This window comes from Lepidochelys kempii, chromosome 9, assembly GCF_965140285.1.
Source record: "Lepidochelys kempii isolate rLepKem1 chromosome 9, rLepKem1.hap1, whole genome shotgun sequence".
Taxonomy (NCBI): Eukaryota; Metazoa; Chordata; order Testudines; family Cheloniidae; genus Lepidochelys; species Lepidochelys kempii.
Window position 1 is genome coordinate 97308437 of NC_136388.1, and position 12188 is coordinate 97320624.

General features: G+C 37.6%; 1 protein-coding gene across 3 annotated transcripts in view; it reads left to right on the plus strand.

Annotated features, from left to right (window-relative positions):
* Positions 1–12188, plus strand: part of LOC144930872 (uncharacterized) — a 39800-nt gene that overhangs the window by 2096 nt on the left and 25516 nt on the right. For 2 of the 3 annotated variants that reach the window (XR_013636322.1, XR_013636321.1), the window contains exon 4: positions 664–929. Coding sequence is in view for 1 of the 3 variants with exons in the window: in XM_078854335.1 (XP_078710461.1) it covers positions 664–683 (20 nt within the window). In the remaining 2 variants the exon portion in view is untranslated. Of the gene's footprint in view, positions 1–663; positions 1301–12188 lie in introns of those variants that run through there. The other variant, XM_078854335.1, reaches the window with a different exon arrangement.

The following is a 12188-nucleotide window of genomic DNA, read 5'->3' on the forward strand; positions in this document are numbered from 1 at the left end:
CCCCAATCCTGCAAAGATTTACACACACTCTTCACTGCAAATAGGCCCATTCCAGTGCCTGAGATTACTCACGCGAATAGCACCTAGCTCTTATATCACACTTTTCACCAGCAGATCTCAAAGGAGATGATAGTGCATAACGTTCAGCATGTGTTACATCTTTGCAGGATCAGGGCCTTAATAGCAAACAATATAGTGGCAAACATCATCAATGGATTTTGATGGCTAAAATTACAAACACGAGTTGGTTGAGGGATAGTAAGTTATACCAATCAGATAGATAGCTAAAAACTTCAAAGGTTTAGCAATGCATACACTGATGTGTATTTGTGTAAGCTGTATGCATATATGAGGGGGGAGAGAGGAAAAATACTAACACTAAAGTAAACAAAAGTCACTTCATTCATTTAGATGTCAGCCTTAAAATAAAAATAGTGTCTATGCAAAATATGATGAATTCTCCTTTTTTTAATCACTTTTTTTAAAAAATTGTTAGCTTATAAAGCACATATTTAAAATTCTCACCCTTTGTTCATCCCAAAATGATATTTCATTAGCATTAAAAATATCTGCGTAATACTAATTTGATTTTGTTTGTTTTTACATTTATTGTATTGAAAGAAATATGGTTTTAATTGGCTTACTGGGTTGTTTGCATTTCAGCTGGCATTATTAAAACCTAAGGAAAGTATCTCACTATATAGCTCTGAAGAAAATTGAAACGGATTTAAATTGCAGATACCAGCACAGACATATAGACCTCCTGTATCAAATGAATTCTTCACATAAGAAGAGGTTGGCAAGAAAATCCAAGTCATTGCAGTGTCATTTGTATTTCCTTACATTGCTTTATTCTGCAGGGAGGAAAAAGAAGGGCCACTTTTAAAATTAACTACAAAACAGCCATACTATAAAAGGCTCCTCCCAATGTAAGTATGTTATTTCACCTGGAAAAGTCCTTTTTTGTAGCAAAGCATTTTGAGGTGAGGGGCTGATTCTTCTTTGGGAGAGAAAAGGCATTCTTGTGAGTTGGGTGTTTTCCATTGTTAGTGTGTTGTAGTTTACATGATTTGCTGCCCTTTCGTCTGGACTTCAGTGTGAGCACTTAAAAAAAAAAGATATTTGGAACTTTGGCCTGGTGTGTGACTTATTTGAATGTGGGGAGGCGGGTGGATCCCCCTCTTTCCTTTTTGTGCAATATTACTTTGTCTTAATCTCCAGCATTTCCTAAGAGTTAGCAGTCTTTAAAGAAAGAAAAAAGCCTCCTATTAGATAATTAAGAAGAGGATAAAAATATAACATGGTTAGTAAATGTAAATATAGTAGCAATCTCTGATATTTCAGTATTTATTGAGTGTTGTCAATATCTTTTTATGAATGTTTTATGAATTGTGAAACAAAAGGACAAAATAACTTTATATAAAATATTTATGTAACTATTAGAATATTTTAACATATTACTAGAAAATTATTAGTTATCATTTAACACCTCAAATTGATTTCGGGGAATGAAAATCTAAAATAATATTGTTTCTGCACATATTCTAGCCAACAAATTTCTTTATTTACCACCGAATTTCAGTGTCTACTAGTTGTCAGATAACATTTGCATGTTATGGAGTTTAACAGTTTTTGCTATGGCTAGCATTTCACAGGATTAAAAAAAAAAAAAAATCACCTGCAAAGAATTAGGTAACAGAGTGTGAAAGGTCTCGGCCATTCAGGAAATACTTCCTACTGGATTTAATTAGAGATTAAAAATAAAAGGTTTTAGTTGCAAACTTCAAACACACAACAACATGACATTTATTGAATGCACTAGCATTGCAGCCACAGTGAAAAGAATAAAAAACAGTAGAACTCAGTTGCTTTCAATAAACTTTTCAAATATAGTTTTTATTCAAAATTAATTATAATTTTATAGAGAAAAATCCATTTTATATCTGGGTTTATTATGAAAGGCAAGTTACTGAAAGAAGAGCATTTAAAATATGTACAAAACATTAAAGGCCCCAGTTCTGACCCAAATGCCACTCACTTTAATATTACACGCATCCACATAAGCCACATTTTTAGGGTTCTCTCTGCATTTTATAGTGTATAAACTGAGCATGTTTTTTTTCTGACTCATGCCTTAAGAACTTATACAGATATTGGATTAGCTAAGTTTCTATCGCACTCAAATCGGGTGTTTTCCTTCTGTATCTCATTTAAGATGAGCAGTGCTGATAACACAGTATTAAATGTCAAATGAGCAAAAACAGTGTGCAACGTGAAAGAGTCTCTGCATTTAATTTAGATGGTTCCAGAGCAAGAAACGGGATGGAATGTCATTCTTTTTCCTTATGAGTCCATTTTGACAAAATATCTTTAAAGCCATTAGGTATTGGTCCTACACTTAGGTCTTGCATCCTAATCACCTGGCAATTACCCATTTTTATCACTTATTCTGTATCAACATTAGGTTAATCAGTGTTAAGTAATATAGTAAAACTATATCTATGCACATTTAATTCTCTAATTATGCAGAGCAGCATTAAACCTGTTCCACTGTCGTGTGTTTAATTTGTCTGCTTCAAAATAACCTATTAGTTGGGGTTTTTTTTTTTAATTCCTGTCTTAAATTTGAGGCCCTTTACTTCTGCAAATGGATGCTGGTGATATATAAAAGGTCTCCTCTATGAGTAGGTAATGAGGCATCCAAAACGCTACAGTTAATTAAATGTACTGATTTTATCACATCATAATCCTGATCTTCAGGTGCTGTATATAATCAGACTATTACAAATCAACTGTTATACATGAAAAGTTACATTGAAATGGGACCAGGCATCTGATTTAAACAGGCAAAGGGAAAGAAATCCATCTTTATTTGGAGTTATGGTGTGTGCTATAGGACTACACCTTGTGTGATTTGCAAGATCAGTCACTTCTTTGAGTTTCTGCCTTAACTTCAGAAGTCTTGGGTTTTGTGGGTTGAAGAAGAAAAATAGAATTGTTTTGGAGATTTAGTTTCCTTATTTTATGCTAGCATTAAAGAGAGACAAAATCCGTGTTACGGAGGCATGAAAATATAACCTGTATCGACACTGAAAAGATACTTCCCAGGTTTTAAAGTGTTCACTTACTATTCACAGATTCTTATTAGACTATCACAGGCATACAGCAACTTGAGGCTTTATTTTTTAAACAAGAGTTTGAAATTGTTTGCTTTTAGCTTGTTGGGGTTTTTTTAAATGGCCAGGAGTGGACCCACATACTCATTTATACAGTATATAATATCGAAATCAGCAAGAACTTCACTCACTAACATCCACCTACAGCCAAGTTGGATAAAGAGAAACTGCAATTACAGTGAAATAGAATGAGCAATGGGTTTTTTTTTTCTCCACCACAGTGCAACAAGCAAATGGAAATTCTGGTTATAGTGGCTCGATATTTATGAAGTGTAGAGTCCAGAGTGGGGTTATTACATGATACGGAGACCTTACTTAAAAGCTTATACAGGACACGGGTGTGGGTTAAGAAAGCAAGCGAAGTCACTGAGCATGTGCCCCAGCCAATTTTCCAACATTAATAAGTTGGCTGTGTAGAAAAAATACAAAGCAAGGAAAAATAATTGACTTTAAATTTTGCCTTGAATAACACCTATGAAGCCCTAATTAATTTCAATATGGATTTCACAAATGCAACAGAGAGCATAATTTGTCCTCTTGAGTCATGAATTAGCTAAGTCTTGTTTTGTAGTAAAGTGACGCATGATACATTTACAACACTGAGGAATTTTCTTTCTTTTATTTCCCTGCTCTTGTGTTGCATATAAAAATAGCCAAACATACTTTTATCCCAAGGCAAAATGTGGCTAATTACAGAATTATAGTTTAATGTGAGAAACTAGCCTTCCATAGACTCTGATTGAGGAGTTTTATGTTCTAGGAACCAGAGTTGGGTGGGTTTCCAGACCTCTCTATTTTTAAATGCCCAGCAATTAATTCGATGAACATTGTTACCCTTTTGTAAACAAACAAAAATCTACAGGACTGTAGAGCGTAGTATGAGATTAACTGTGCAGTGCAGAAGAGTGAGCATGTCACAGGGTTTTTTAAAAGAAATTATATTGATAGGACAGGTTAAGTGTAACACTTTTCGGTTATTGTTTGTCATAGCACATTCAGCGGGGACTGCACTTTGTGGAAATGTGAAGAGTACAGGGGGCATTGAACACGGAATAAATTAATTCTGAACAAAAACTGCACCAACTATATATTTTTCTCAGAACAGAATATTTGCAGTTTTTTCAACTAAATTATTCAAAATATTTTTCATGTAACTCAACACTCATTCATTTATATTCATGCGTGTGCATGTGCATTCTTTGACGTGTTATCTAACAAAATAGCATTAGTTTACATTTCTTGCAAAATAACTGACATGATCCAAATGCCATTCCTTAACTCACAATTAGATTTGAGTGTACTCCAGTTTTCATAGGCATTAACAATAAATGGTGTGGATTCAATAATGCCACTATATCTTTATTTCAAGTAAATCAGAAGATATCCACATGATATTTACCCTTTTAAATATCAAATTGGCTACATTTAAAAATAAAACCACAAGTATTGTATTTATATGAACAATTGCATTTTGATCACTGGAATTTAATATTGTTGTTGAAATCCATAAATGTAAAATAAATATAAACAATTTAAAAAATCTAGTTCTCCAGGTTACACAACTAATCAGCTACATGCATCATAATTTTTATTGTAACAACAGCTAGTCAGATGCCTGACATTACATGGTATATGGTCCAATAAATAAGGATTTCATAACAAAACTAAAAATAAAGCTTGGGTCCAGATACAAATTGAACTATAAAGTATTATGTTAAATGCTTGAGAAATCTTCATGTTCATCTTTTAAATTCTAATTTACAATCCAATAAAATAGGTGTCAGAAAATAAGGGAAACAAACTTGTTCAAATTTGATGTTAAAAATAATTGAATTTGACAATTTTATGAAAGGATGTTTGAACTAACATAGCTACAAAAAATACAAATAAAAAAGCAATGATTGGTATAGGCAAAATAGCTCTAACAGTCTGATTCATGCTTAACAGGTAGACACATTTGGCTTTTTTTCAAATTTAATATTTATATGTTATGCATAATAAAATCTTGTATAATTTAAGGAAGCAAAAAAACCAACAACCAAGAAACACAATTAATCTGCACACTACCTATGTCATATTAATTCACACAAAGATGACTTTTAAACAAATCTGTCTATAGTCTGATGATTGCAGATGTATGTAACATAGAATGTGTCCTTTGCTTCTTAATTCTTACCTTACCACAACATAAAGAATGAATACTTTTCATGTCATATTATTCAAAGTGTACAATTTCTTCTAAAGTCTGTGCCTTGCTCTGATTGCTGGTGTTGTCTGCATAATCTATAAATTAGCCTCTATTTGCAATAAATGCTGCCTTTTTGAATGTAGACTTTGTGCTAACTATGCCATAGGAAATGTACCATACTGATTGATTCAGCTTCAAAACACACCCCAGTAAAGAAAGATCCTGTTACACTGAGTAAGTGGTTAATCTAGCAAAAAGGAAACTTACATTTAGAAGTGTTGGCAGGGTCAAATCTTGAATGATAAAGAAAAGAGAGTTCATGCTGATAAGATTTTAAAATGTATTAAACAAACTCTTATGAAAATGATTTTGAGAAAATTCAACATTTTATTAAAAATGAAAAAATCAAACCCAAATTTCTGCATTTAAAAACTAGCAGAATACTAAAAAAAAAAAAAAACCCACCCAAATACATACATTGATTCTTTAAATCAAAGTGTTTTGAAAACACTGGAAATTCACCCCACTTTTGAGGAGAATAGCTCTTTTTCATTCACTAAATACACAAGGGAAAAAACCAAAACACAGTATCAACTATGTTTAATTTTATATTTGTTAACTACCAAAAGCACCATAACTTTTTTTAATACCCTGGTGCCCCCTTTTGGTCTGCATAGATCAAGGCATCTTTCCATTTTAAAAAATTATTAATAAAAATACATTAGTGCTTAACTTGTGAAGTCTTAATTTAGACTGTTGCTAGCTATTCCACCTGTTGTTATATCTCACAGTTACCAGCTACTGATCTATCCCATGTGAAAACAAGCAAAACTAGCAGCCTGAAGGTCAAAGGAAGCAGTGTTTTCCATTATAAATTGCCATAGTACAGAGTTTTGCTTTATACAGTTATCTTGATAGCTTTGATGGTAAATAAAATGACCCATTCATTACCTTTGCTACAGTACACTCAATGGGATAAAGCAGAGGCTTGTATTCAGATGATAGCTTTCCCTTGCTATATTTATGCATGGAACACTGAGAGAAAAAAAAGGCTCTTAAGTTGGTAGGAATGTTTGATTAGGTCCATAGTCTCTTGGCAGACAGCACGCCAATGTCACTGAGACATGCAAACTGAACATCTTGCTAAATGCGCATTTTACAAAGTTTGATTTATATAGTTAGACAAATTTAAAAAAAATCTTTTCCTTATGACTTGCATATCTTACAGCGAGTAATTATGCCATAGAAACAAGATCTTTCCACGTTCAACATCACTGTGTGAAGACGAGCTTATTTCCAGCAGGGATATTGAGTCCTGCCATCTGAAGGGCCAATCAAGTGTGAAGTACAGTATAGTTTTAGACTCAATTGAAAGGAAAAAGCTTGACTACTAGTTCATAGCATGACAACTTTCATGGATTAGCTCAGACCCTATTCTACTCCTTGAAAGGGTATCACAGCATGAAGACAGTTTTCAATGCACTAAACTTTAATAGCTGAGTGGGGGAGCCAAAGCTTCCTTTTGGTCTCTATAGAAACAGTATCACCAAAATTTGAGGCAAAATTAAGATTCTTGGGTTTCAGTCCTGTATTTACCCTCCAACGTCCCTATTCACAAAGTCTTCATCCTTTTTAAAAATTGCCATTTTTTCCACTGTAAACTGAAGCGGGTTGAGCCTGATCAGTTAATTTTTAAACACCACAACACTGTATCCTATTTTCCTGAGACCTTTCTAAACAAGTGCAGGGTGAGCACAGTCCAGAAAGTAGGTGGAATCATCCTACAAGAAGATATTGGCAGTGTTTGTGGACATTTTGCTCCTATCCCAAGGGCTAGCCCAATAGGCATCCCCCTGGAAAGCGTTAGCCAGTATTATAGTCACTCTATCTCTGTCCCAAAAAGGGACTTTCAGAGTTTCTTTAACCACTGGAGAAAGCCAGCTGTAGCATTCGCAGTACTTTCCGAGTTACCTTGTTCCTCTCATCACATTTCAGGGAGAAGCTTGTTAGGAGAAAGGAGTGCTTAGACAACAGTCAATGGATTTAACGGCTAGAAACACAAGATCATATCCTACCCCTCATTCCTCAAGGGTCAGTGGGAGTTTTACCGGATTAAAAAATGCACCATAAGGCCCAATGACTGATCATTTTACCGTGCCGTTTTGCTTTTAAATAGAATAATTCTCTTTCTTATTAAACTAACTGCAGAAAATTCAGGTAAACCCATTCCATAAACCCTCCCCACCACACATTCACTACAGAGAAACGCTAACCATTTCAGATTTAATTTCTTCAACACTGAGTTTACTGTGAGCTTATGTGATTTGCTTATACACAGTAGGGCCAGAACAGACTACTACATAATACTTCATGTTAAAATTACACATGAGCATGACAAAGAAAACACTGGGATTTTTTGGTATCATTACATGCATTTTTTGTTTAGGTTTTTTAAAATGTATTATTCTTAGCGTGTGTGTGTGTGTGTGTGTGTGTGTGTGTGTGACACTACATGTCAATAGACTATCCTTATATAGATACAGTTTACAGAAACCAAAATACTTGTAATTAAAATGCACTGTAAAGGTGGAGGAAAAATGTTCATGCAAATGGCAAAATAGGTGAGAGAATTTACACTATTTCATCTCATTCATACCACCCCTGCTCCTGTCTGCTTGGGATCACTGCAAAAGCTAATCAGCTTGATAGATCCAGCGGGAAATCCAGTGCATTTATTGATTTTATGATGAATAAGCTGAAATTGAATATTACTTTCATATACCCACAACACATTTCCATGAGCTCTATTCAGTGGAAGTTTTACACCTGCTCTGGGGTACAGCTATGGTGATCTGGCTTCCTCTGCAAACTTGGCCTGGCCACAGATGTTTTCCCCCCCCTCCCCTTTGCAGAGATCTGTGGGTGCCTCCTATGGAGAGCTGCTCAGGGTCTAGATTTCACTATAATAGTCCTCTCCTCCCTTTGTAGAGCACTAATCCTGATTCACCAGAGCCAGAATCTCTCCTTACATGGCCATAGAAGGGGCTTTTTTTTTGGTTTTGAAGTTAATCCAGCTCCAAGCAGGGGTCTTGATGCAATGTCCCCTTAATCATAGGCATGCGGCACTGCACTGGCTGAGATTTTCAGTGGGAATCTGACAAACCAAATACTGAAATTTGACGCCCACTCCTGTTAAGTGCTGCTCCCTCTCCGCTCCTGCACTCCTCTCCACAGAGGATCCGGGTCCCTAATGTCCGTTTTAGCTTTCTGACTTGGTTTGCACTATTCATGTACATTGGGTGGCACCATGCCCGCTTACGCCAGTTGCCAGAGCCTAAAGCTGACAAGGGTCAAGCTTGCGAAAAAACACAGTGCAGCACATCAGCTCCAGGAAGATTCTCCAGGCTGCGAGGAACACCTGCTTCATTACTGAAGGATTGCATTTGTTGGATTTATAAGAATTATATAGGCAATGAGTGCTGCTCCCCTTTATTTAAGCTGTGTCATAGTCCTATTCTGCACCCCATACTCCAGCAAAACTCCCACTGATATCAAAGGGAGTTCACCTCCATGTAAAACAGTGACAGAACCAACCTTGCAAAGGGTGACCAGATAGCAAGTGTGAAAAATCAGGACAAGGGGTGAGGGGTACTAGGCACCTATATAAGACAAAGCCCCGAATATCACCTCGTCACCCTATTTGCAACATTCTGACTCATATAATGAGGCAAGCAATTTCATTGGCTCCAGTGGGGCTGCATGTATGACCAAAATACCACTTTATGATTTAGTGTCAAGTTCTGCAGGGCTGGGCTCTAAGTAAGGAGTGCTGGGAAATCTGCTCAGGGGGAAGGAAAGATACATGGCACCATGTTCACCCAGGACTGGCACAAGCCACTCTAAAGTCTATTTCTTTTTCTGCACACTAGAGAGAGCCAGAATGCTGAAACTGGCATGGACCAGTCAGGTGACTTCCTTACCTGTCTTGTAAGGAAAATGCAGGAGAGTTGTGACACACAGCAAACAATGAGTTTGTTTGGCTTTTCCACACAGAACACCACACATCCTCGCTGAGGAGAATCTATCCAGATGGTTTCAGAAGAGAAGTTCGAGATTAGGGAGCTCTTCATACAAAGGTGGCCCCTAAACTTAGGTGAAATGTTTACAAAATTGGCCAGTTTTCAAGAGATTAAAAAAAAGTTACCCTATGTGAGGGCGCAGAACATCTGCTTGCAACACCATGGTGATGAGTGGGGTGTCAAAACCCAACGAGGAAAGAATAACAGCATCACCAGCATACACTAATTTGCCTGACTTGAGGGTGGTGCCTTTACACACCATCATCTCCTCAGACGCTGGCAGGACAAGAACACTGTTACAGCACTGTGTAACCTCTTGAGAGCTTAGCTGCTAATGTGGAGATGAGAGAAAAGGCACTTTTGGCCCCAGTCTTTTGGACTTCGGCTCCATGCGACAGGAGCTCTTCAGAGTTACAGATGTTTCTGAGAGAAATAATTGCCCAACGATACATAGCCTTGGCAAGGCTAAGAGTAACCTCAACACTTGCTCTTCCTAAATGCTCATACCAAAATGTCTCCAGTCAAAGCTAGTTATGATTAATCATGATACAGAGCTAGACGGAGGATGGGATCTGTCAAACAGCACATTTACCTTTAAGGACTTCTGTCTGCAGGGACCTCGTTAGTGTGAGTTCTTACCTGAGTACATACACATAGCACTCTCCATGCATGCTCAGTTCAGACACTAAAGCTATCATCCATGCAGATGGGCATTGTGGGAGCTGGAGGCATGGGCCCTCATGTCCCACAACAGGCCAAGAGCAGTCACCATAGTAAGGAATGAAATTATAACCAGAGAAGGGAAACTTTTTCCCTCCTGAAAAAGGAGATTAAAATCCCTACAGTGCCAGCATCAGCAAAACTGGATTTCTGATGAGTACGATTGTAAGCAGAAATTAAAAAGACATGCTTATAGTTAAACATTATTTCCTCTGCTAGTAAAACACTGTATACTTTGTCTTCCACTAGATACAACCCCTCTAGAGCTCCTACCTTATTAGAGCCCACTAATAACTCAGACTAATTACCTTTCTCTTTGTTTCAGAGTAGCAGCCGTGTTAGTCTGTATTCGCAAAAAGAAAAGGAGTACTTGTGGCACCTTAGAGACTAACCAATTTATTTGAGCATAAGCTTTCCATCCGATGAAGTGAGCTGTAGCTCACGAAAGCTTATGCTCAATTAAATTGGTTAGTCTTTAAGGTGCCACAAGTCCTCCTTTTCTTTTTCTTTGTGTGGATCTTACATATCTATAGATATTTAAGGAATGGAATGATTTGTCATTTGATTTCTTTCAGACAGTTTATAGAAAGCAAAACAAAGCCAAGGGATACAAGAATGTAGAAGGAATAGTACATTCTGTACATGTACGGTGACACATACTATTATATGCTCTTGAGCAATGGTAACCCTCTACTGGACCAAATATTGTTTGAGGACTTTAAACCAGACCCTACACTCACTGAAGGCAGTGGGAGTCTTGCTGTTGTCTTCAGTAGGAGCAGGATCAGACCTCAAATTATGAATAAAGAGAACAGAGAGGGTATAATTCATCCAGTGACTGAATATATACTCAGCTACATAGTGTGATCAGGGTAGCTGGCCCTACATGCTCTTCAGGATACCATGTTCTTTAGGCAAGATTCTAGGGAGGAGGCAAATGACAATAGTTTCCAAAAGCTTGGCTTTATTTGTCAGAAACACGGGGGTGTTCTGCAGAGGCACAACCTCCTAAACTTGCTCAGTCTGATTGTTTTACAAAGGGCTCAGACTCCAAAACACTGTGCACATGAGGGCAGGTGGGTGTGCTTAAAGCTCTGTTTGTTGGCTGCTGACAGAGGGGAACAAACAGACTCACTTTACTGATGACCCAGTTTAAAAACAAGCAGACCTGCACGCACACAGATTCTACAGGTGTTACCATGTTAGATGATGACATTTCAGAAGCTAGCTTCTTCCCAGGATGCCAAAGCATAAATGAGCAAAACTGCCACATGGAAAGAGAAAGTCTCCCTCAATTTTGCATATCAGCTATCTGCTCAACACTGAGGAATCCACTCTCTCCAAGGCTGGGTGATACTACTAAGACTGTCAGTTCTGAAGATGTGCCGGCTGTCTATATGGCTAAATTCTATAGCTCTTAGAAATGAAATATTATCAAAACTAAACTTAATACATGGCTTGCTATTGCAACTCTACTGCATATATAGTGTAATAGATTTGCCAAATAGGGGACTACAAATTCCAACAGCCACCTCCCCATTCTACATGCTCTTCTCCAGCCAGGTGAAGGTAAAGGTCCTGATCTAGGAAATGGCTGGGCTCTGTTCTGGAGTAGGAGCCATGTGGCAGCAGGGAGCTGGAAAGAAGCCCCAGGTATTGTGGACAGGGCAGCGTATGGAAAAGGCTGTGATGGCCGGACATCAAAGATGGGTGCAGGTCTGTGCGGGACTTATAAAGGAGCAGCATCAGCTAATCAGGGAACCAGGGCAGAGAGGCCCCAATGAAAGACACTAACTGAGCCTGGCTTGGAAATCCGCAAATGCTTATTTGCTGGAACAGACACTGGACTAGAGAGATCACCCCAGGCATGAGGACCATGACTCTCAACTGGACTTCCCCAAGTACCCAGAGAGGAACTGCTATGGCTTACCTTGAACCCTTACTATTTAAACCTCTGTACTTAGGGTACCTGCAACCTTTCCCTTTCCTGCCAGCCCTAGTAAAAACCTTTCCCTTAGCCATGTG